Raw genomic sequence first — 26,161 nt, 5'->3', positions numbered from 1 at the left:
TGAGCCTATCATTAGAAGAATGTAGTGAAGCCTGTCGCACATAACCAATTATCACTAGCTTTACTAGATTGGCTCAGTCAGAGACCACATAGGACAGCTTGACAATATGGTGATATAAAGTACAGCATATGTTTTAAATATTGTCATTCCTGGGGGAAAACATTTATTACAACATTGCAACTTCAATACAGCAAAAATGTACTTTGAAAAACGAGTGAATAAGTTAAAATGTTCCCAATATTTGCTCAGAACCACAAATAACAACAATTCAATATATAATGACTGAATAATCATAGTAATATTTGAATTTTTGATAATACAAAAAGTGGCTTCCACAGGCAATATATTGTTGATTTCCATATTATTGAACAAAAGCCTATAATTTGCCTGCAGTCCACAGCATTTCATTTTGCAACTCAATTTGTCAATTTGTCCATTATAGATACAATTATTACAAGGCAATGCAATATATGCAAATGTCATAAATATCCACTGACAGACAGTAGCTAAATTTAATGAATGAACAGAAAACAACGGTATATTATTTTAATAACACTAAAATATTGTATTTTTTTTGTATACTGAGATAAGGCGAGTAGTATTCCTCTGGTCATGTGATCTCAACATGGCAGCCCTCTGAGGGGACCCTCTGCAGATTTAAACAGCTTTTATAAGATTATTGATATGACTGCCAGGAGTCCTCATCTCATGTGAGTGCTCATGATTTTATACAGATGTTTCAAAAATAAAATTAATTTCTTAAGGAGAGCACCTTTGTTAAAGAGGAATAAACTACTGCGTGCACCTTTTAAAGTAAATTCTCCCGATTAAAACAAGGCAGCGTGATCGAGTTATATGATGCTTAGAACCTGAGTTAATCTTCATGGAAGAGATGTTGACATGCTGCTGTGCATCCGAAGGTTGGACAGCTGCTCCCAGGTCCTTTCAGTTGCTGCTAGGGCTGCACAATTAATCCTATTATGACCCTGATAATGATTTCTGCCTCACACAGTTAATTAAGCAAAAACATCTGTTATACTGAGCTAGAAAGCAAAAAAGATAAGCCAGGTAAAGTTGCAAATGGTTGTTCATTTAAATTATAGGCTGTTTCTACAGATGATAGACCAAATCACAAGCTCTTTCGAAGTCGATTTTCAACTCAACAGATCCTTTACACTCTCCTCAGAAGTTCCCCACTGACCAATCACTGTTTCACTTTTCAAACCTTCTTGTGCTTTGATAATGTGTCTTAAATACAGAACTGCTCCGAGTTTGGGTTGTGCATGTCGCTAATGTGCGCTGACCACATTATATTTATAGTGCTACACATTTCCTTTACAGTAATTGCACATTTGCATAATTCAAAATATGTCTGGCCATTGCAAGTTTCTAAAAAATCTAAAGTAATACCATGTGGATATAAACATGAAATTAAACAACGCAAACTGACTAATACACAAAGCACATAATGAAAATACCTGTACAGAAAAGAAATATGTAACAGGTGTGTTATGAGGATGATATGAATTACACTTGTTTAAATGTTACCTTCGAAATCAACAACTATTCTAATAATAATAGCCATTATGATTTTGCTTCTTTTCATTTGAAAATTAATCGAATTAATTCATTTCGAATTAATGTTTACACTTTGAAATATTACCTAATATAATTTATATTCACAGTTTGGATACTGAGCAGCTCATGATTTCCAGCATGTGTATAACTGGAGTTTAACAAAGTTTATTATGTTTCATTTATTGCTTCATCTCTAAAATGCAAAATAATGAGAGAAATGTTTTTTTTTTACTGTGGGGACAACACTTGTGCTCTTTCCATTTACGAGTGTGCATGCACGTTAAACAGCATCTCACCAACAATATTGTGGAGATCTCCGACAAAAGCCTGAAATAGTAGGCAAATCAGAGCTCGCTCCTGTGAGTGACGAACGCAATGTATGAATTAACAAAGACGAGATATCTAGAATGTTAAATATCTGGACCTGTCAGTGATTCCAAATTGTGTAATGTGAAATATGTTTTGACATTTGCAGCATTGACCTATAGCCAATGAGAGAGCAAGAAACGGGTACAGGAAGTTTCAGTGGGAGGAGTCCTGATGTACCTGCAACAGAACATCAACTAGCATGGCTGCGGAATCAAGAAAGACTCATTGGACTGAAGAAATTGAGGAAAAATGTGTGGAACATTGGCAGGAGCACCAGTGCCTATTTGATGTTTCCTGTGAACATGCATATGAGACCGCTCCAGCACTGGCTTCAGACTCAAGTCGTGAGATGGGCATGGCGCCGCGGCACAAGTCGTGATGACCTTCACCTCCCTCTGCCGTCATTTATTCAACCCATTGACAGACCTTTGTTTCCTGTGGACAGGAGTCCCCTGCAGCAGTTGTCCAGGTGCAGTGTGGTCACCACAGATGCCTAAAAACATGGTTGGGGCGCCATGTGCAACGGGCACGCAGCCGCTGGTTCCTGGTGGGGCCCGCGGCTTTGTTGGCATATCAACTGCCTAGAGTTGCTGGCTGTATTTCTTGCCCTGCGGAGGTTTCTCCTGCTGATCCAAGGTAAGTACGTCTTGATCCTTTCAGACAGCACCACGATGGAAGCGTATATAAATCACCAAGGCGGCTTGCGCTATCGTCATATGTCACAACTGTCGTGACAGGCTCTGCTCAACAGAGAGTGGAGGCTCCAACCCCAGCTGGTTCAGCTGAACTGGGACCGTTATGGCATTGCACAGGTAGACCTGTTCGCTTCACAGGAGAACTCGCATTACCCGCTCTGGTACTCCCTCAGGTTGGAGGCGAGTCCCCTCGGGACAGATGCGTTGGAACACAGCTGGTCCCGGAGGCTGCGCAAGTATGCGTTTCCCCCAATGATCCCTACTTGAACAGATCCTTAGCAAGATCAGGGAGAACAGGGAACAAATCACTCAAGTGGCCCCTTACAGGCCCACCCAGACTTGGTTCTCGGATCTTATGCTCCTCGTGAATGCAGCTCTGTGGCAAATTCCCCTGAGGAAAGACCTTCATTCTCAGGGATGGGGCACCCTCTGGCATCTGCGCCAAGACATCTGGAACCTCCACGTCTGGCCCCTGGATGGGATGCAGAAGATCTGAGTGGTCTAACACCAGCTGTCATAGACACCATCAACCAAGCCAGAGCTCCCTCCACCAGGCAGCTTTACGCCCTAAAATGGCACCTGTTTGCAAATTGGTGTTCTTCCCGATCTGAAGACCCGCAGAGATGCACAGACGGGCCAGTGCTCTCATTCCTACAGGGAAAGCTGGATGGGTGGCTTTCCCCCTCTACCTTAAAGGTATATGTTGCCGCTATATCAGCCCACCATGACACGGTGGACTGTAAGTCCCTAGGAAAGCACAACCTGATCATCAGGTTTCTAAGAGGCGCCCGGAGGTTGAACCCTCCCATGCCATGCCTGTTCCCCTCATGGGATATCTCTGTGGTCCTTACGAGCCTTCGGAGAACCCAATTCGAGCCTCTATAATCAGTTTTGTTAAGTGCCCTCTCCCAGAAGACAGCCCTCCTGTTTGCGCTCACTTCCATCAAGAGGGTTGGAGACCTGCAAGAATTCTCTGTCAGCGAAACTTGCCTGGAGTTCGGTCCGGCAGATACTCATTTCATCCTAAGGCCTCGACCGGGCTATGTGCTCAAGGTTCCTATGACCCCTTTTAGGGACCAGGTAGTGAACCTTCAAGCGCTGCCCGGGAGGAGGCAGACCCAGCCTTGTGGTTGCTTTGTCCGGTACGTGCTTTGCGTACCTATTTGGACCACACAGAGAGCTTTAGACTCTCTGAGAAGCTCTGTGTTTGCTTTGGTGGACAGTGGAAACCGAACGCTGTCTCCAAACAGGGTCTTGCCCACTGGGTAGTCAACGCCACCACATTGGCCTATCAGACCCAGGCCGTGCCCGCCTCCTTGCGGGATCGAGCACACTTTACAAGAAGTGTGGCATCCTCGTAGGCACTGGCCAATGGCACTTCTCTAGCAGACATCTGTAGAACAGCGGGCTGGGCGACACTCAATACCTTTGAGAGAATCTACAATCTCCGTGTTGAGTTGGTTTCGACCCATGTTTTGTCAGGTCCGAGCATGTAGAACTCGGTAACACAGGACAATTGACCGGGTGTTCTGCTTGTGCTAGCACCTTTCCCCTCCACTGAGGTGAACAAGTGTGCTTTTACTCCCAGGTGAGTAAAAGGAGTCTTTTCCTCCTTAGCTATCCGGTCCGTGAATTCAGCAGAGGAATTCCCGACCAGACCCACTATGGGTACTAACTACTGTACTGGAATAGGTGAATCCTTGGTCAGACGGCGCGACCCTAATAAAAACAATATGAAGTCTTAGTGGGGCGTCGGGGGAGGGGTATGTGCAGTCTGATGCTCATGCTCCTTGGCACGTTACAGCTTGCTACACCAGCATCAGCAGATCACGTAACATGATTCAGTGTAGGTGGCGCTATTGAATAGGGACCCCTTGTGTCACTACAATCGACACAACGTCGAGTGAGTGACAGAAGGGGAACATCTAGGTTACTAGTGTAACCCCTGTTCCCTGATGGAAGGAACGAGACATTGTGTCCCCCTTGCCACTACACTGTATGGCCGAACCTTATTCTCAGCTCCTCAGTGCAGAACCTGACTGAACAGATGCACGATATCTGCCTTTTATACCCTTATGTCCGGGGGCGGGACGTGCAAATTCTGTTCGCCAATTTGGCATTGGCCTTTTTCATATTCAGAGGTATGGGGGTTACACTAGTAACCTAGATGTTTCGTTAGCCAGTAATTAGGGGTTTTTGATCGTTGAAATGTCCTACTCTCTGGCAAATTCAAACATTGTCGGACACAATGTCCTGTGGAAATATTAACACAAATGTTCATCAACCCCTTTAGTTGATGCCACCAGTACACAACATGACGCCATTCCTAAGACAACTGCGCTTTGCTGCCACAGACGTTTCAACTTTTCCAGAGTTTGCAAAGTCCTAATCCGAGACTACAGCATGTTGCATCCTGCAGACTGGCAAAAGCAGCCATTATTCCCATCTCGCTTGCCAGCAGTGAGAAGCTTCTCACTTTAGAATCACATTAAAACAGTCTTCTGGAGGAGAAGGACACCATGCAGGCAAGCTCAAATCAAATCAAATCACTTTATTTTCACACTACCATGTACTCAAGTGCAACAGTAGGTGAAAGACTTGTGTGCAGTTCCGAGCAACATAGCAGTCATGACAGTGACGAGACGTATACCAATTACAATAAACAACATATTTACACAACACAATTTACATATCAAATGTACACATACTTACACAACACAATAATAATATACAATGTACAGTAAACAATTTACACAATATAGAATACACATACAATAAAAAAATGAATAAAGAGTATATAAAAAATATATATACAATAGTTGTACTGTGGAGAATATAATTATGACATTCCAGTGTGAGTGCAGTGCTGATGCATATTGATCGTGAGAGATCATGTGTTCAAAAGTCTGATTGCTTGGGGGAAGAAGCTGTCATGTAGTCGGCTGGTGTAGGTCCTGATGCTGCGATACCGCCTGCCTAATGGTAGCAGTGAGAGCATCTCATGAATAGGGTGGCTGGAGTCTCTGATGATCCTCCGAGCTTTTTTCACACACCGCCTGTTATATATGTCCTGAGGGAGGGAAGCTCACCTCCGATGATGTGTCTGGCAGTTCGCACCACCCTTTGCAGGGCTTTACGGTTGTGGGCGGTGCTGCAGTCATTCAGGATGCTCTCTACAGAGCTGGTGTAGAACAGTGTGAGGATGTGGTGGTTCATTCCAAAGTTCCTCAGCCATCTCAGGAAAAAGAGGCGCTGGTGAGCCTTCTTCACAGCGGCCTCAGTGTGGATGGACCATGTGAGTTCCTCAGTAATGTGGACACCGAGGAACTTGAAGCTGCTGACTCTCTCCACCGGTGCTCCATTAATGGTGATGGGGCTGTGTTCTCTGTTTTTCTTCCTGAAGTCCACTGCAAGCTCCTTTGTTTTACTGACGTTGAGGGAGAGGTTGTGCTCCTGACACTAGCATGTCAGAGTGTGCACCTCCTCTCTGTTTCATCATTGTCAGTGATCAGACATACCACCGTCATATCATCAGCAAACTTAATGATGGCATTGCAGCTATGTGTTGCCACACAGTCATGTGTGTACAGGGAATACAGTAGTGGGCTGAGAACACAGTCCAGCAGTGCTCCAGTGTTGAGGGTCACTGATGAGGAGATGTTGCTGCACATTCTAACCACCTGACGTCTGCATGACAGGAAGTCCAGGATCCAGCTTCACAGCGAGCTGTTTAAGCCCAGAGCCCGGAGTTTCACATCAATCTTGGAGGGCACTATGGTGTTGAATGCTGAGCTGTAGTCTACAAACAGCATTCTCACATATGTGTTCCTTTTTTCCAGGTGGGAGAGAGCAGTGTGTATTGTAGATGCAATGACATCATCAGTGGAGCGGTTGTTGTGGTAGGCAAACTGCAATGGGTCCAGAGAGGTGGGCAGCACAGAGCAGATGTGATCTCTGATTAGCCTCTCAAAGCATTTGCTGATGAAGGGGGTCAGAGCAACAGGACTCCAGTCATTTAAACAAGTGATTTTTGATTGCCTTTGTACAGGCACAATGGTGGACGTTTTGAAGCATGTGGGGACTACAGACAGGGAGAGGGACAGGTTGAAAATGGCCATAAAAACACCAGCCAGTTGGTTCGTGCACGCTCTGATGACGTGGCCCGGAATGGTGTCTGGATCCACAGCTTTATGGATGTTCACCTGTTGGAAGGACTGGGTTACATCCGCAACAGAGACGGAGAGTGAACCAACCTCTGTAGCGTCGGCCACGAGTGCTCTCTCCATGAGGGCGGTGTTATTGTCCTTGAAACGAGCATAAAATGTATTAAGCTCATCCGGGAGAGAGGCAGCAGTGTTCATGACGGAGTATTGCCTTTGTAGTCCGTGATAATGTTATTCCCTGCCACATACTTCTAGAGTCGGTGGTGTTGAACTGTTCCTTCAATTTTGTGCCTGTACTGTCGTTTGGATGCTCTTTGAAGGGCATAACTGTCTTGTTTATGCTCCTCCGCATTCCCGGAATTAAAAGCGGAGGTCTGCGCAATAAGTGCCGCACAAACATTGCCGTTAACCCATGGTCTCTGGTTGGGGTAGATCCGTATTGTTTTGGTCAGAACAACATCCTCTATGCACTTCCTGATAAAACACGTTACTCTATCAGCGTAAACCTTGATGTCGTAATCAGAGGCGGACCGGAACATCTCCCAGTCCGTGTGATCAAAACAGTCTGATTGGTCCGACCAGCATTGGATCGTTCTGAGGGTGGGTGCTTCCTGTTTCTGTTTCAGTTAAGTGGGCAGAAGCTGTACAGAAGAGTGGTCTGATTTGCCAAATGGTGGGCGGGGGAGGGATTTGTAGCCTTCTCGGAAAGGAGAATAGCAATGGTCCAAAACCCGGTCCCCTCGTGTGTTGAAGCTGTCTCGTGTTGGTGGTATTTTGGTGCGATTATTTTAAAATTGGCTTTGTTAAAGTCCCCGGTAACAATGAACCCGGCCTCAGGGTGCGCGGTTTCCTGCTCACTTATGCTCCCATACAGTTCCTTGAGTGCCCGGTCTGTGTCGGCTTGTGGGGGGATGTACACAGCAGTGATAATGACCGTTGTGAATTCCCTCGGTAGCCAGAATAGTCAACACAGAAGCATGAGATATTCCAGATCAGGAGACCAGAAAAATTTACATTCCTCTGATCACACCATGATTTGTTGATCATAAAACATACACCACCACCTCTGCTTTTACCTGAGAGGTCTTTCGCTCTGTCCACTAGGTGCACGGAGAACCCTGTGGGTTCGATGGCCGAGTCTGGAATCTCCGCAGACATCCACGTTTCCGTAAGGTAGATAACGTTAGGCAGATCCCCTTTTCCTTCTGCGTTTCCGTGGCTGGGCAACCCAGAAAATGGGCTCCGCTGTCGTGTTTGTAAACAGCGGGTCGGTATTGAGGAAGTAAGTCCAGTTTTCTGTGTGTAATTGCAGAACCAATGTTCAAAAGCGTTTTTCTGTCATATACAATAAGACAGACAACATCCAAGATAAAAAAACAAAAAAACTGTAAAGGAAACAAACAATAAACTGCAGTGTTGTGCATGTACTTGAGTTAAAGTAAAGATACTCAAGGTAAAATATTACTCAAGTAAAAGTAGAAGTGCTGCCTTTAAACATTCACTTGAGTAAAAGTACAAAAGTATTTGCCTTCAAATTTACTTAAGTATCCAAGTACTATGATTTTTTATGGCCATAATGTCCTATTATAATTTGTCACAAGACTCTTGCTTAACTCAGTCTACATGAAGTCTAATGTCACTCTTGGCACACCAATCTATTAATAAAATTACATTAATTAGTCAGATGTATATATATATATATATATATATATATATATATATATATATATATATTTGAATTGAATACATTTTTTGTGTGTTTAATTTTGGAGGGAAGGGACTGTTCCTATAAGGTATAATACATTTACAGTATTTACTGTATATATTTTTATAATTATCATAATTCATAATTATTAACATCCTAATGTTATGATACATTCACATAAACCTGCACAACGGCATTAAATATATATATATATATACACACACACACACACACACATATATATATATACACACACACACGTACACATACACATACATAGAATATATATATATATATATATATATATATATATATATATATATATATATATATATATATATATATATATATTCTATGTTATGGGAGCAGCCAATTTCCCTCAAAATTAAACACAAAAACGTATTAATGCAGTGTTTCTGCTACTCCCCAGAAAAAAAATGCTATTATATGCAAGTCATTTTAGTGTCAACATAATAAGCAATGTACATTATGTGTCAATATTTACCGATAATTGCTGCAATAATAGCTGCTGCTCTCTGCCCCGCTTAAAATCATTGGCAACGCAATTTGTTTGGAACTATTGAGAGCTACACGAATCACGTGACCGCGCGGCGGCGAGATCACTGTCGCAACAGTCTATGTTCGCAACTCTCATATTTAACGGCTCTGGGGTGCGTTTCCCGTACAACGACGTAACTTGCTGCTCCACTACCGTAGTACGATGCACTGTTGAAGAAATCAACTTTCTAGTCACGACTGTTTCCCGAAACCGTATTGTCGCAAATTGGTTGTTCAACCACGTTGGTTAATGATGTCACACATGTGGTGGAGTAAAAACTACTTTTAATGAATCTGTTTGCGATCGAATTAATGCTAGATGTTTTGCTATAAATTACGGACATGTCATCTGAGGACTATCTCATATTTTTCTCAGTTATTTGCTTTATTTCCAGATTCAATCATAGGCTCGTTCTTACGCACTAGAGCACGTTCACACATGCGCACTCTTCAAAAACGGTGCTTTAAATCTATTGACAAACTAAAAGACATAAAGGACATTTGTATGTCTTCTAAATAAAAGATACTGATTGTACTGAATGTCATCTTGCTTATTTGGCTCAAGATAATAATTTATTAAGCCCACATGTTATAATAACAAGAAACTCTGCTTCTAACCACTGGTCGAGAGCTGTCGTTCCAACCACACAACTCTGCGATGCTGTTTGCGAATGTTCGTTGCAACGACTCGTTGAACTATGATGATAACGACGGAACTTGCGACCATAGTTGGCTAACGATGCTTTTGGGAAACGCACCCCTGGTTTGCGCTTAGTAGATGCCGCCAAGGCAAGTTCAAAACAAAGCGCGCGCGCTGTACTGTGATTGGTGGCTCGTTTGACCAGTTACGTTTTTATCCACTCATAAATAAAAAGGAACAACTGATTTTGAAAATGTAGTAGAGTAAAAAGTAAGATATTTGACTTTGAAATGTAGTGGAGTTAAAGTAAAAGTCTCCCCAAATGTAAATACTTCAGTAAAGTTCAGATACGCAAAAAAGCTACTTAAGTACAGTAACGAATTACATTTACTTCGTTACTGTCCACCACTGGTGTTGTGTCAGAGCTCGCAACGCAGCAGCCATACTCGGCACCATCTTGAGTCCAAAAATGTTTGCGAAGGCTTATGTGAATCTCAAGTTGTATCGAAACACTGGACACATTTAACTTCACTTTGGCAGCAAAATGCTTTTATGCAACGAAATAAAAATAATGAACAAAGGAAATTAGCCAAGGTGAGAAATGACACAACCTAATGATTTGTTATTTTAATATTTCTTTGTGAACAAAAAGATAACTGGCAAATTGAAGTTTATTTATTTATTTTTATATTTTGCCCTCGTTGAACATTTTATGGAATAGAAAGGCAGCTATAATGAACAAACGTTTTCATTGTGTGATTGTGTCGTTATTATTTTGCATCATTATGCAATATCCATCTTGTTACATCACAAAATAAACACAGAAATTCAATGACCAGATTTTTTTCCAAATTGTACAGCAAAATGTATCATTTCCTGTCACGTTGGCCAGCACCAAAAATACTTAGCAGAAACTCTGGTCAAACTCTGCTCTGTGCAATATCTACCAGACCATGTTTCTGACAAATTAGAGATTTTACCTAAATTTAAATAAGTTGGAAAACGTTTCTGTCCAAACATAAATTGCCACTTTAGAGTATTTTTTCAATAGTACATCATTTCACAGCCAGCTTGTACTTCAATTGTCTTGGTATATCCATGTTATCGGTTTTGCATTGTACTCTCTGCATTTTGAGAAACTTTGCAGCTCTCCAAACTTTCTGCAGAGAACTGAAATTTACATTCTACTGAACAATTAATGAATAAGTAAAGTGCTTCTCAACAGATTACACATGAGTTACAACAGGAGGACGAAACAGGAATTTATATTACTGGTTCCCAGGTACAATATTTCCTCATTCTGTGAGCAATACTGCATCTCGCTCTCCTTTTTCCGCAGCAATTCCCATTCATTAGTTCTGAGCATTTCATTTTTCAGAGGATATCAGGGCCAGGACAGAGGGTAGCAATAATCAAGAGTAAGCAAAGGCAGTGGAAAGAGAGAGAGAGAGAGAGAGAGAGAGAGAGAGAGAGAGAGAGAGAGAGTGTGTGAGAGTGTGCTGGCAGCATCAGACGTATTGGAACAAACTCAGTAAAAAATTACAATGGTGACAAGCTTGCTAACAAGAAAGCTCACATTAGTTTGGGATTTATAAGCTGAATATTTATTGCTTTCTGTGAATTAACTCTGTAAAAAAATCTATACTGCAGAATTAAATTGTGATTGATCACATTACAGAGAAAACACTAAAAGTTGATTAAAGTTTGTAAACCTCTAAAACTCGGAGCAACCATGTACCGGGCCATCTAGGGGGTGCTGATCAAAGGGAAAAATACATTATATGGTTTTTCTCAACAACCACTTGTTTGATCTGCACAAAATAGGTGTCATTTTAAAGCTTAGACTCTTGTCTTTACAATGAATATGGCTGATCTGACCATTTCCAAATTACCGATCTTAAATTTGCTGATAAATTAGTAGAATTCGCAAATTTGTGATCACAACAATCATATAAAAAATGATGGTAAAAAAAAAGACCACATAGCCAATTGTTATATATCTTTGGAAAGGTCTTGATTAGAATATAACAATCAAATCTGTTTCATTCATAGATCAAACTACAGTGAGTATTAGCGTGTGAAATGTATTTATCAAAAACAAAAAAGATAAACAGCCTTTCCGTAATATTTTGGTTTATTACTTCATGAAGAATACACATAGTAAACAAAACAACATATCACAACTTACAGATGATCGTGAATAAAACAAGCCCTCACTCAATGTCATATATTGTGTAAATCCAGAGATATTAGTCAAAGAGTGTCCTGAGAGCTATCGTGGATAGTGTTAATGGTGATCTCTATAGCAACGGTGTACTCCGGGAGCATCTCACTGTAACAAGACACTTCATGTCATAGAAGTGTCAGATCCTTCTCATTGGATCTAAAGAGAGTGTCAGATTCCATATTTGGGCATTCCATATGTTGCATGTTCAGTGTGGGTGTCAATAATAGAACCACAGCGCAAATCCATAGACTGTGCACAAGAAGGCACTCAATGCACATTTTTGGAGTGATGGAATAAGTATTTTTATATTTTTTTTATTTTTGCATTCATAGTTTTCAGTTATTCTGTTTGAATGTTCAATAAAAACACATTAATTATGGTTTGGAGATATTCTTTGGAAACTTTGATAAATAAAAGGCTTATAAAAAAAAATTGTTTTGTAAGCAGAGTTGTAACATGAGTCTTTGAGCAGGATCCAAAAATGTATACCATACAATTGACTTTCTTTGCCATTGTTTTATGTTTAAGTAATAAGCTGTTACTTTTGGGTTTGTGATTTTAGCAGAAATACCGTAATTTCCGGACTATTGAGCGCACCTGAATATAAGCCGCACCCACTGATTTTTAAATTAAATATTATTTTGAACATAAATAAGCCGCACCTGTCTATAAGCCGCAGGTGCCTACCGGTACATTGAAACAAATGAACTTTACTCAGGCTTTAACGAAACACGGCTTGTAACACAAATAAATAGGCTTTAACGAAACGGTGCAGCGGGCGTGGTCAAGCGCCCGTCCGAGAGAAAAGCGGTAAGGGCGCTTACACTTGAGCTAAATTATGTCTAACACCGGTGTCTAATTTCAGTAAGCATGGGGAGAGCGGCATAAAAGGCAGCAGCCACAGAGCTGAGAGAGTGACACACGTCAGTCTAGTGTTGGCGCATAGAAGAATTGAGAAACTTTATAAAATTGATTGTAAACATTGCTGTGGCCATTAAAAGCCTTACCTGGAACGTCAAGTGCCCTGCTGAAAACTGTCACACTGGTGCCCGTGTGACAGTTTTCCCAAGAAGGACACGTGAAGCAGGGCACTGGAAATTAGACACCGGTGTTAGACATAATTTAAGCGCAGGTGTAAGCGCCCTTACAGCCTTTCTCTCCCGGACGGGCGCTTGACCACGCCCCCGCTGCCACACACGGCTTGTAATAAAACATTTGCAGTAAACAGTAGCCTACCAAGAAAGTCATTGGTCACTATCTTCCTCGTCCTGTGCACTGAAACCACTGAAGTCATCTCCTTGTCGGAGTTGAATAACCTCAGTTATTTAGTTGTCTTTTTGCACTGAGTCAATTCCTCACGCTGCTGTTTCCAACGTCTTATCATCGACTCATTAAGACCAAGCTCCCGTGCAGCAGCTCTATTTCCTTTTCCAACAGCCAGATCACTCGCCTTCAACTTGAAAGCAGCATCATATGCGTTTCTCCATGTCTTTGCCATGGTGAGGGTGACAAAATTACTACCGTAATCAGAATGATGGGAAGTTTGAGCGCGCTCGATTTAATCTAAACAGTAAACAAAAAAAGTTGTTTTGACCTTAACCCGTTCGGCAATTTCATTGGTCTAATGAAAGCTTCACGGCGCCAAAAAACTGAGCACGTCACAGAATGCTTTTTTTTTTTACATTTTTTTTATAAAATTTGAAAGCAGGAAAAATCTATATATTAGCCGCGTCATTGTATAAGCCGCGAGGTTCAAAGCGTGGGAAAAAAGTTGCGGCTTATAGTCCGGAAATTACGGTATGTAAAAATATCTTTAGGGTGTAACGTGATAAGTATGCAACACAAACTTTTGTAAAGCGGTGTATTATTTGGCGAAAGGCAAATAAAAAAAAAATGTGACAACTTATTTATTTTTTTAATTGTATATATTTGCCATTTTTTCAATACGGGTGGTAGGAAATAACAGGGCAGAAGAGGGGGAATGGGATTGGGAGTATTTCAAAGCTGCCAAGCTCCTTAAAAGTACCACACAACTAGTCCAAGTCTTCTGTACCTATATAGAGTATGACACATAGGATAGTTCACTGCAAAATGATAATTCTCTCATCATTTACTCAAACTCATGCCGTCTCAAACTCAAATTACATTCTTTATTTTGAGGAACACAAACAAAGATTTTTTTCAAGAATGTAGTGTTAAAAAATGTAGGTGTTTTTGTCCATAAGCCAATGGGGTAGACGTTAAATCAACTATAATAACAAGACATTAATTGTGTGGGAGTATATGATGACAGAATTTTCAATTTTGGAGAGATGTTCCCCAGCTGTACTAAATGTTCTTAAAACTTCTTACCCGCATCTCCTGTGCCTCCTTCTGACCATCCCAGGCCCAGCTGCGTTTTGTGAAGTAGTTGACTGTGGCAAACTCAATGAGGGCAGAGAAGACAAAGGCATAGCAGACCGCCATAAACCAGTCCATTGCCGTGGCGTAGGCCACCTTCGGAAGTGAGTTCCTAGCACTGATACTCAGTGTGGTCATTGTCAGTACAGTAGTGACACCTAAGAACAGAAACAGCAAACAGGTAAATTTCTATCCCCATATAAAGGTTACATAAAAGAGCTCTTGAAGTCTGGATCAAGGCTCATGTGGAGAAATATTCTAACAATGTCATCAGTGTTGTGGAGGCAATGCTGAAACTGTAGCTTGCCATGCAACAAGCTACATGAAGTAGTTAAGCTACAGTCTAACTAGCAACTATAGCTAAGTAGTTAGCTACACTACAAGCTCTTAGAAAATTGTAGCTTATTACGTTAAATCTATGTTGAGTCTTTTAAACAAATTACTGTCAGATTAAATAATTTTTTAATTAATCAGTGCTGTGTTTATCAAGCAAAAAAAAAAACATTTTGAATGTACAAATCTCAATTAGTTTCAAACGGTATTAACAGCAGCATTTAACATATTATTCTACTATAAAGATAGAAGACCTAAAATGTCACACAGGATTACATTTTATTTTAAATCTGGTCACATAGAATCATGTTATTACACCTATATTGTTTAAAAATTATTTTTATATGGCTTGTTGTACATATTGTGTCAGTTTCCTGGTGAAATGAACACTAGAAGTGCTACAACATATATACCATATATATACCAGGTAGACTATTTCAAGGACTGTTTGTCGGTTTAAGGAAGTGACGTCTTTGTTCCTTGAACAGTTCCTGCTAGTTGTCAAACTCAAGGACTGTTTGTCGGTTTAAGAAAGTGACGTCTTTATTCCTTGAACAGTTCCTGCTAGTTGTCAAACTCAATCAAAACAACTGCTGGGGGCACTTAATTTATAGTGACTTTAACAAAATTGTCATAAAATGTAATTATTAAATGTGGATCATGTTGTTTGGTGGTTGAATGTTCTCTAGAAGCCTAGAACTAATGTAAAAGTGTTTATATTTCTGAAAAAGCAACCAAAAATGGATGCATGAACTACTGCCGTTAAGCATGATTCGTAGAGTACTAGCAACAGTAGCATACATCTTTTCTCTAGTAGGTGAACACCATTTATGCAACCATGTCAACCTGTAGCTCAAGACCGGTTGCCCACTAAAGTTAAGCAGGGTTTAACCTGGTCAGTACCTTGATGGGAGACCTCCTGGGGAAAACTAAGGTTGCTGCTGGAAGAGGTATTAGGGAGACCAGCGGGGGGTGCTCGCTCTGTTTGGGTCCTTATGCCCCAATATAGTGATGGGGACACTATACTCTAAAAAGGCACTGTCCTTCAGATGAGACGTTAAACTGAGGTCCTGATTCTCTATGGTCATTCCAAATCCTAGAGCACTTCTCGTAAAGAGTAGGTGCGTAACCCTGGTGTCCTGAATAAATTCCCCCATTGACCCATCTCAATCATGGCCTCCTAATAATCTTCATCCACTAATTGGCTCTAACTCTACTCTCTCCTCTCCACCAATAGCTGGTGTGTAGTGAGCGTACTGTCGCACTATGGCTGCCGTTGCATCATCCAGGTGGATGCTGCACACTGGTGGTGGTTGAGGAGAACCTCCTGTTCAATATCAGAAAAAGCGCTATATAAATTTAACATTCATTCATTCATTCATTCAATCAATTACATACTCTAAAAGTAAATAGATCGCTTCCATTATAATTAATGAAGCTGTGCAAGTCATTTACATTTAGTCATTTAGCAGATGCTGTTATCTAAAGCAGTTTATAAGTGAGGAACATAAGCAATTTGTCACACAAAAGACAGAAATATCTGCAGTATGGCGCTGCCAATATCTCAGAGTAGCTGGAGTAGTACAGAAGCTACCGCAGACGAAAGAGACACACAAGGAAAGTTTTTTTTTTTATTAAAAAGAAAAACCTTACTTTGGCTGGAATTCAGGTGCTTGCAGTAATAACAGCTTCACTGATTATAATAGGAGCAATCCAATATTCCCGACCAGTGTGGAAATAATTGAGAGCACCTAAACCACGATACATTTTTATCGCCTCTTTCGCGTAGAGGTGCTCAGTATCAACAACACATCTGGATAAGTCACTTCAGGTAAAAGTTTGATGTTTTTTGAGAAAATGTGTTGATTTAGAGTCTTATTTAAAAGATCCGGTAATGACACCTCATTGTTTATTTTCAGTTTTGCACATATCTTATTTGTTCTGTTTTGGCTAGACTTCAAAAGTACGCACTAGTAATTTTTTTTTGACAGTTCTGGGTTTTAAAAATGCAGCTACTGGAAATACTTCAGGGTCAGACATGCACAATAGCGTTCTAATTCCCATGTTATGGTTTATGTCATTGAGTGGTCTTTTGGATAAGAACCTGTAGAGGCCTTCTAGTTGGCCTAGAGTGACACAATCACGCTTTAAGTGATGTACATAATTTGAAAGCGAAAAGCGCGAGATGCTGAGGAGTCGGCTGTCAAAAAGTCTCTGGCTGTCATTGCTGCTATCACCATTGATAAATAGATTCTTATGGATTTAAAAACCTGAGATATAAACAGGAAAGAAGGGCTGATTTTCTCAAGCAAATTGGTAAGTGCTTTTTGCATTGTTATAACGACATCGGGAGTTTTCTACATGTAAATTAGGCTGGCTGGAGCATCGGTTCAGTGTTGGTTCAAGTTTTGAAAAGTTAGCGTGTACCCTTACAAACAATTTTTTTGCAAGCAACATTTAAATCGCAAATTTGTTAGATAGCTTTTCCCTGATATCAGACCTCCTTGGTTTTGGCTTTTGTGTGTGAACATGTTTTTAAAAAGCCAGTTGGTATTATTAGTTGGCAGCAACATAATTTATATTGTCCATAGGAATAGGGTGTCTTATTGATCATGATAACAGTGTTTTCTTAATGGCAAAAATCGCACTGAAGGCCTAGACTTAAAATGCACAGGCAGCCACTTGGTTAGCTCATCTTAAAGTTAGCAAAGCCTTTCTATATATCAATACCAAGTGTTGGGTAGACTACGTCTGAAATGCAATCTGGTACTGAATACGATTTTTAAAATTACTAAAGGATTCAAATTGTAATCAGCATTGTAATCTATGAGATTACACTTTTTAGGTAATATAAACCAATTACTTTTCGGATTTGTTGGATTACTCAATGTATTTCAGTCTCTGGCTCAGACATTTCTTTTCAAATTTAGGGGCACAATCAGTACAATACATACTGATTAATTGCCATTGACTGATAGGTAATGTAACATGTAATAATGTAATCCATGAAAAGTAACTGTAATCTGATTGTGTATTTTAAAAAGTAATGTAGTCTGATTAAAAGTATTTCATGTGTTGTAATCTGATTACATAACTCAGATACATTAATTGTATACATAGTTTGGTACTACCCATACAGACCATAAGAGATGCATTATAAAGCTACCGCTTTGTTGCATGTCGGTCTGTTATTGTGGAATGGTACTTTTTTAAATTAAAGTGTGGTCACTCTGGACCAGGCATGGGCAAACTACCGTGGCTCATTTATCTTGAAAACGTTGTTTCAGAAGATACTTCAATGATCTTGCATTGGGATCTAACGCGCCATCACAAGCTTTTAACATGCTTAGGGTGGGTTGCACCAATAAGGACTTAATTAAGCATAGTTTATAGCTAATCGAAGGTTTGTTGATCCAAATTTTGTTTTAATTAGAGATTAAACTGTTAACCTGTGATTAAAACCATATCCTGCAATAAATTTTGTCTGCCACGATGGATTCTGAACCTAGCTGTAGATCATTATACTGGGCCAATCAAGCAGGTTAAGTAAATGTATCAGCATCATGTACAATGTCACAAGCCTTAAGTATGGTAGGATAATTTAAGAAAAAAGTAAGGCTTTAAGTAAGTAAGAAAAAGTTTGGATCAACCGCCTCCCCTCACGTTAGCACCAGAAATTAACAGAGCGTGCAGCCGACTAATGCGAGTATGAGAGGAGGGAAGCAATTACAATCCCGCGGCCACCAAGATGAGCCATCGCACCCCAGATTTGAAAGCATGTATCGCCACTGATGGCCCATGATTTTGGGCCCTAATAAACATAAAAATAGGCTAAAGTTCTCTCTCAGAGTGCTAAGAGTATGTCCACTGTTCATTAATCTATTCATTTATGTTTAATTGTAGGTCCATTATTTCTTAGAACCACCCCAGCTGCAAGTTTAAATTTAATCCATAACTGAGATTTAAATCAGGATTAAAGTTTATCTAGTTTAACTGTGAAATTTAAATCAGGATCAAAATGATGGTTTAAATGTAACCTTGATTATTTTTAAACAAGGTTTAAAGTTTGCTGCAACAGAAATATCATGTTGTTGGATTATACATGCAGAAGAATTGAAACAACATGATTTGAATCTAGGATTTTCAACCGTTTAATCCTGGAATTCTTCGGCATCATAAAGTAACGGACCAAGCCTCAACTTCTTACTGAACGCCTGTCTTTGGACAATAAAATGGCCAAGACACTATAAACAACCTAATTTAGAGCAAAAGGGTCATGGATCAGGACTTCCACACAGAGTTAAAGCAGACTTTTCCAGGAACATTTTACACAAATTCACAGTACTTTACTGATTTAGTCTTCTAAAATGTACAAAATGCATTTAAATCCACAATTTATACAAGACCTAGTCTTGCTAGGTAATTCTGAAATTGTCTTTGAACTGTGGTAACTTGTATAATTGACAAATTAATGATTATAGCCAGATGTACCTCTTTAAAATGTGTGTAATGTTTTATCCATGTGGTATAACCAAGGAATTAACCAATATGATTTGTAACCAGGGATTTTCATGTTTTGTTAACTACATGTATAATATCCATGAAAAAAATGTCATGTTTAGAATGTAAGCGTTTGCTGGCGTATGCAGAGAAAGCTGATGACAACGAATATCATGTCTCTAGTATCATTCTCAAGATACAAAAGTTCATGATTAAATATGCACTATTTTTGAGCAGGAGATTTATAATAATTTGAAACAAAGGACCATAAATCAACTGTCGGAAAAGACAGCCCAATTGACCATGTGACTCTGAAAAGTCACTTCTGATTGGCGCAGGACATCTTTGGGGATGCGGCAAATTTCAGTTAAAATGTTTCCAAACAGGAAGAACACACTCTCTTCGGTCCCTACTCTTCAGTCGTCTCTCTCTTTGCTCTTCTCACTTTCTTCACTTCCTCTATGCTCTTTGGTCGTCTCTCCTGCTCAGTTGACTGCTCAGACTTCGCTCTGACACTTCCCCATATGAGGTCCAAGGAAGCTCGGGACTCGACGTCCTGAGAAAGCTCGTCACTCTCTATGGTTCACACACCCATGTGAAGGCCTCGCTTCAAAGCCAACCTCATCATTCATACAGACAATAACTTAGATTTTACAGAGGTCCAAAACATAGACGGAAGCAAGCACCAAGAACCAAGCGACACAAAGAATGCAAGGAAACACCACAAAGACAAGCAAGTACATCTCCAATATTGTGCTCAACGTGCTGGTGTATTAATTAAATAATTTGGGTAATCCGATAGCAAATCGATGTAGACTCAATGAAGGATAAATGGTTCTTAAGGTATTGTCAACATAAAGTTCATTCTCACTTACTGATCATTTATTTCACATTCTGACACTCTTTTCACCAACCTGTCTCTTGTATATATGTGTTAAATTAGATTTATGTTTAGAATAGTAATAAAGTTTGTCTGTGTTCAAAGACGACATCACTGTGGTATATTTTGATAAATATTTTCATCCCTGTTTCTAAAAGATTTAGCTTCAAAGTTGTACCTAAATATGTGTGAAATTATTTTCAATAAGCCATGAGAAAAATATCACTCCAATAAGTGAATTAATCATAATTCATGTATTAAAGCTAATTCCATACAGTAGAAATTTTGAGCGGATATAACAAAACATTGTATTACAATTTTAATGGTGGAGAATCTATTAAGACAAATATTCTATTTATTTGTCATTTATCTAATTTATAATGGTTGTCGACGCGACTCATTCCATTATAAATGTCATTACCTAATAATGTACAAAAAGGACTGTTTAATTTAATTCATAGCTCACATATTTCGAGACCCTAAATTACCTTCTAAATTTAGCATACCAAATATCCTTACATATAATGGTGTGAGAATGAGGGCAATTTAACGGTTCCCTCCTACATGTCGCATACCAAATATCTTACAGTGTAAACCTTGATTTAATAAAAATGTAAGTGTAATCCTTGTTGGTGCAACCCACCCTTAGGGTTGCCAGATAACAAGAGATGCAAACCCCCAATCAGAGCATTTTACATGCAAAAATTGGGAATTTCCGCCCAATATTATTTCTTTGAAATTTTTAGCCATTTCGTGTCGATTTATGAGGATGCTTGTACTGTTTAGTGCTACTAAGTCTGTGAGCAAACCTTCTCAGTTATCTGTCTCCTGATCACGGCATCATTGGCAAGCGAGCAAAAGCAAGTGAGAGAAGAATACTGTATGTCCCTCGCACCTTTATACAAATCTAACTCTTGCATTAATCATAGTCACGTAGCCTGTTTTATTTAGTTGTATTTTCTATCATTATTAAATTTTTTGATAATACAGAACCCTGATGTAGAGAGTGTGTTAATTTGAATAAAAATGATCAGGGAAGCAGAGATGGTAAAATAAAATAAAAAATATGATTACACTCTCAATTCCTGATAGAAAATGATCTACCTTTGCAGAGCAATACTTAATGCAATTTGATGTAGGACATTGTATCTTAAAAGGAATACAATGTGCCGATGTACACAATCATTTCACTTGATGTGTAATCTGTGATCTGGTCACCAGCTGGAGAAGACAACGCAGATGGAAGACACTGACATAACGATACCAAGGGGCTCAATGCTGTAAAGCAAACCAAAGAGGTCTATAATATCCAAAGAGACATATCTGTTAGCATTCTTCTCAATGGCAGTTGTTCGGTTGCTGCAGGACCCTCCTGGAAGTTTACTATTTAAGAGCGCTACATAAATAACATTTTTATATATTGTGTGATACATGGTGTTTTTGAGAATGGCTGCTATTCAAAAAATAGTGAGCGTTGTTTGCTCCCATAAACGTCAGTGGCTTACAATTAAATTGAAATCTATTGCTGATGAGGGGCTGTAGAGTGTAAAAAATCGAATGGCAGAGAAGATTCTCATTAAAGTTTTCATTAGAGTTTATCTCCATCTGGAAATGGAGTGAAAAGCATGGGGGACATTAGACAGAATGTCACATGAGTCGCTATTGTCTCTGTAGAGACAGACGCCTATTGTATTCAGTGTGTTGAAACTATAAATTACATATTACACTGTGGAGTTGAGAAAAAAATGACAAAACAGAATGATCTTATGTGAAATGTCAGGTCAGAGCCATCATAGGAGATCCTGGAAACTGACAGGTATCCAGGGCATAAGAGATTGATTAAATATCTCAAAGTGCTGTTTGTGAGATGATGCAGCAGCCAAGAAACACTGACCCACCTTTTCTTTTTAGTAGAGCGGATGAGTTTTCTTCACTAAATTATTTTAACAAAGACAAGGAAAAAGTAGGATACTTTTAAAATAAAGGTTGCAGAACCCTGTTCTTATCAAGAACCATTGATCTCTGTATCACTGTGTGTTTTATAGTAACTTTTTATACTTTATATTTAGCCTATGAATTAGGGGTGTAACACCAAATATTTCTAATGGTTTAAGTTTAATTTTTTTAAAGAGCCTCTTTCTTCCACATTCATCGCACTATAGAAAACAGAAATGATCATTTGTAACCATCAAAGACACAGTCAACCAATAATCACCACGACTGTTCAACATCACATACACCATATGCGTTACAAAAACAAGAGAGATATATATCCACTTTTAACCCAAAATTGCTCCAGAGACAAGTCATAAAGATTTGTTAAACCTCTTTAGCATTTTGTGGTGAAGTAACATAATCACTAATTAGTATTTGCATGAAGCCTCAATACCATTATTGCAGGATAAACTATTACTTTTTCTGGTTATGACTGCTAGCATGATGAGCATATATCTTCGAGCTTTTAAAACTGGACTGACACTCAAGTGAGCGTACATGTTTGAGTGAAAGACGTATGCAAACATTCTGTTTCTATGAATGAGAGCACAGACTGACCGCCGCTTTCATGTAACCTCAGCTCTGCTCATATATTCTTGTTGCTAATTTAATTTATTGCATCCCTTTGCAGTTTATTTCCCTCTCTAACTGTGCTGTGAATCAGCAATACAGAGAAATTCTGTAATACTCCTGAAAATAAATACCTCACAATTCATACACAAATAGACTATTGATAAATATATTTTTGATGAAGAAATCATAAAGTGGGCCACAAAAGCTGGCTCAAGGGCTGCATGCAGCCTGTGGGTCGAGTTTTGACTGTTCTGTGACCTCATTGAAACCTTAAATGGTTATCCTATTAAATAATCAGAACCTAAAAAGATTCACCTTTTGAAATAATCAGAACCTAAAATTGTTCTCCTATTAAATAATTGGAACCTAAAAAGTTTCTCATATGACATCACTGGAACCTTAAAGGGTTCTCCTACTAAATCATTTGAACATAATTATGTTCACCTATGATATAATTTGAACCTAAAAGGGTTCTCCTGTGAAATTATTAAAAACTAAAAGGGTTCTCCTATGAAATAACTGAAGCCTGAAAAGGTTCTTCTATGAAATAACTGGAACCTAAATAGGTTCTATTATGACATCTTTTGATAATGGAGCATAAAATAGTTCCCCTATGACATCAATTTATCCTAAAAGTGTTCTCCTATGACAACATAGGAACCTAAAAGGGTTCTCCTGTGAAAAAATAAGAATATAAAATAGTTCTCCTATGAAATATTTGGAACCTAAAAGGTTATCTTATGACATCACTGGAACCTTGAAGGATTCTCCTATGAAATAATTAAAATCTAAAATGTTTGTTCTATGAAATAATTGAACCTAAATAGGTTCACTTATGAAATCTTTGGAGCCTAAAAGGGTTCTCTTGTGAAGTCATTGGAACCTAAAAGGGTTCTCATTTGAAATCATTGGAACCTAAATGAGTTCTCTTATGACATTATAGACATTTTAAAAGGGTTCTTCTACGGCATCAGGTTGTAAATTTTCTTTTGGAACTTTTCTTACATTTTTTATAAGGCATTTATATTTACTGTCAAATCTATGGGCAGCAGTTAGTGGGCCGATTGGTGGGACAAGGCTGCTGAGATGTACTGCTCAGTGGAGCCTGCTTTGGATGTGGCATACACAACCTCCAGGCATCTTAGAAAACACTACATTTAGCATGACTTGCCTACCAGCCTAGCCGCTCCATTACTTCAGTGCCCAGCCTGCAGCCCAAGCTCCCCGCTGTTTCATCACATCAGCAGACATCGGTGAGCGAGCCCTGCAGAATATTAATAAGGGTCTGCTCTGGACCTCATTAGTATCTCTCCATTGAATCCTACCAGCATATCTACAGTGGTTGTCTGCAAGCAGAGACACAGCTGAGAAACTCAAGAAACAATGGATTTCATTTACAAGTGTTACGTTCACATGACAAGGGCTGGTTGAAACACCGAAAAGACTATCTTTCTTTCTTGATGTGAAAAACTTTCTTTTATAAGTAGCAAGTGGGAAACTTGTCACATGGGTAAGTTGTCAAAAATGCTATAACGCAGTAACTAAAATGTTTGAATCAAAAGTCCAATTACAAAAATGTGTTTTCTCAAGCATATGTTTTGTATGTTGGTTTCAAACAGCTATTTTTAAAACCCTCCTAAATTAGAATAATGTTTGTGAATTCTACCTTCCAAATTAAATTATAATTATCATCATATCATTTCTATACTTAATATACAATATATTACTCACAACATTTGTTGGCCATTTGGTGATACCTTTTAATTTTTTGTTGTTTCATGAATTGTGTTGTGCTTCATTATTGTTTTTCTTTTTACATTTTGACCAAAAGGCTTTAATAGGCTGTTTTATGCAGGCTTAGAATTAAAGAGAGGCATACATTTTGCTTTGGTGGAGGTGCAATTGGGGAATATTTTACATTAGTCTTTAAGGCTGTGCAGAGATTTACTTTCAAAACTAAACCTACCCTAAGAAAAATTCACTTTTTCTAGTAAGTAGTGAAACATACTTTCTAGTAAATAGTGAAACAAATAGCCATGGTCTCCCTTTTATAACATAATACTATGTTATGACATAACCCTGTTATTTTTTGCTACCAGTAATATAGCCCTTTTGTTTCTTTTCCAACTCAGATTAATCAATGCATTTGTGTTAAGCATATTAGCTAATTATTAAAAATTTGCATGATTTTACTTATTTATTGTCAACGTGTCCTCGAAAAGAGGGTGTTTTTGTATAAAAGAGTATATTATGGCCCGTATCTGCTATAGTGTTTTGTTGATATTTAAGAAAAGGTTATTGCTCAGAGGTTGCTCTTTCAAAGCTTAGGAGAATCTCAGTTATGCTATTATCTTTGTCTTAGATGTTTCTCCTCAAATTCCTAAGGAGAAATAAAAATAAGAACAAATGAGATAAAGGTTTACATACAGTAGGAGTATGCCATCAGAAGAAATAGCACTGATCTTGCCTTTGGTGTTATTACATGGCCATAACAACCAGGAAGACTCCTCAAAAGTTGGCCACAAAACTCAACACAATATTTTTCCAAGGCATATTTCTTGTCTCTGTGGGCTGTGAGGGCTTCCCACCATGAAGGAGGTCTTCCAAACACATTTCATATTGAACAGCTCCTCCTGGGCATGTGCTGGCACTGCAAACAATGGCAGTCTCCAGATCGCTGATTAGCCTGCATGCACACTCGCCAGCGGGAAACACTTGGGGCTGCTATGACACACACTTCAATGCCTCTTTTCTGGACAATATAAGCAGGAGTGAGTGACAAGAACACAAGAGGACTGGAGTAGAAAGCCGCACATGCTGGAGTGGCTCTAGTTGGAGAGGTGGAGAGCTCGCCTGGTGGGGCTTCTTGGTATGAGAGCAGTGACTGGTTAATGATGCGATTCTCACACTGAGTGTGATTGCTGATTAGTCACGTTTAAAGACTCAAGACTCAACTTGGCTAATGTGAAATCAGTTGGATACAATCTCCCTCTTGTCTTTATGAAATGATGTATGATATGATACTAATTACTGCAGCATTCAATGTGCTCACTGCTTTTTATTCGACAAAGTTAGTGCCTCCATATATTTTTTTGTTGCTTGTATCTTCGCAGATCCCTCTTGTTGACCTTAAAAGCCAACACATGGGGGGCCTTGGTAGCTCAGCGAGTAAAGACATTGACTACCACCCCTGGAGTCGCAAGATCGAATCCAGGGCGTGCTGAGTGACTCCAGCCAGGTCTCCTAAGGAACTAAATTAGTCTGGTTGCTAGGGAGGGTAGAGTCACATGGGGTAACCTCCTCGTGGTCACTATAATATGTGGTTCTCGCTCTCGGTTGGGCGCATGATGAGTTGTGTGTGGATGCCGCGGAGAATAGCGTGGGCCTGCACACATGCTACATCTTTACCACAGTAATGCGCTCAACAAGCCATGTGATAAGATGCGCGGATTGACAGTCTCAGACACAGAGGCAACTGAGATTTGTCCTCTGCCACTCGGATTGCGGTGTGTCACTACGCCACCACGGGGACTTAGAGTGCATTG

At 39.4% G+C, this 26,161-nt stretch overlaps 1 protein-coding gene across 1 annotated transcript in view; it reads right to left on the bottom strand.

Annotated features, from left to right (window-relative positions):
- Nucleotides 1-26,161, bottom strand: part of LOC127624925 (gamma-aminobutyric acid receptor subunit alpha-2-like) — a 288,461-nt gene that overhangs the window by 30,657 nt on the left and 231,643 nt on the right. The window contains exon 9 of the mRNA XM_052099853.1: nt 14,288-14,493. Coding sequence (XP_051955813.1) covers nt 14,288-14,493 — 206 coding nt within the window. The remainder of the gene's footprint in view (nt 1-14,287; nt 14,494-26,161) is intronic.

This window comes from Xyrauchen texanus, chromosome 31 (assembly GCF_025860055.1).
Source record: "Xyrauchen texanus isolate HMW12.3.18 chromosome 31, RBS_HiC_50CHRs, whole genome shotgun sequence".
NCBI classification, from domain to species: Eukaryota; Metazoa; Chordata; class Actinopteri; order Cypriniformes; family Catostomidae; genus Xyrauchen; species Xyrauchen texanus.
The sequence above is the reverse complement of the archived record's forward strand: the minus strand, read 5'-3'. Positions and strand labels throughout refer to the sequence as shown.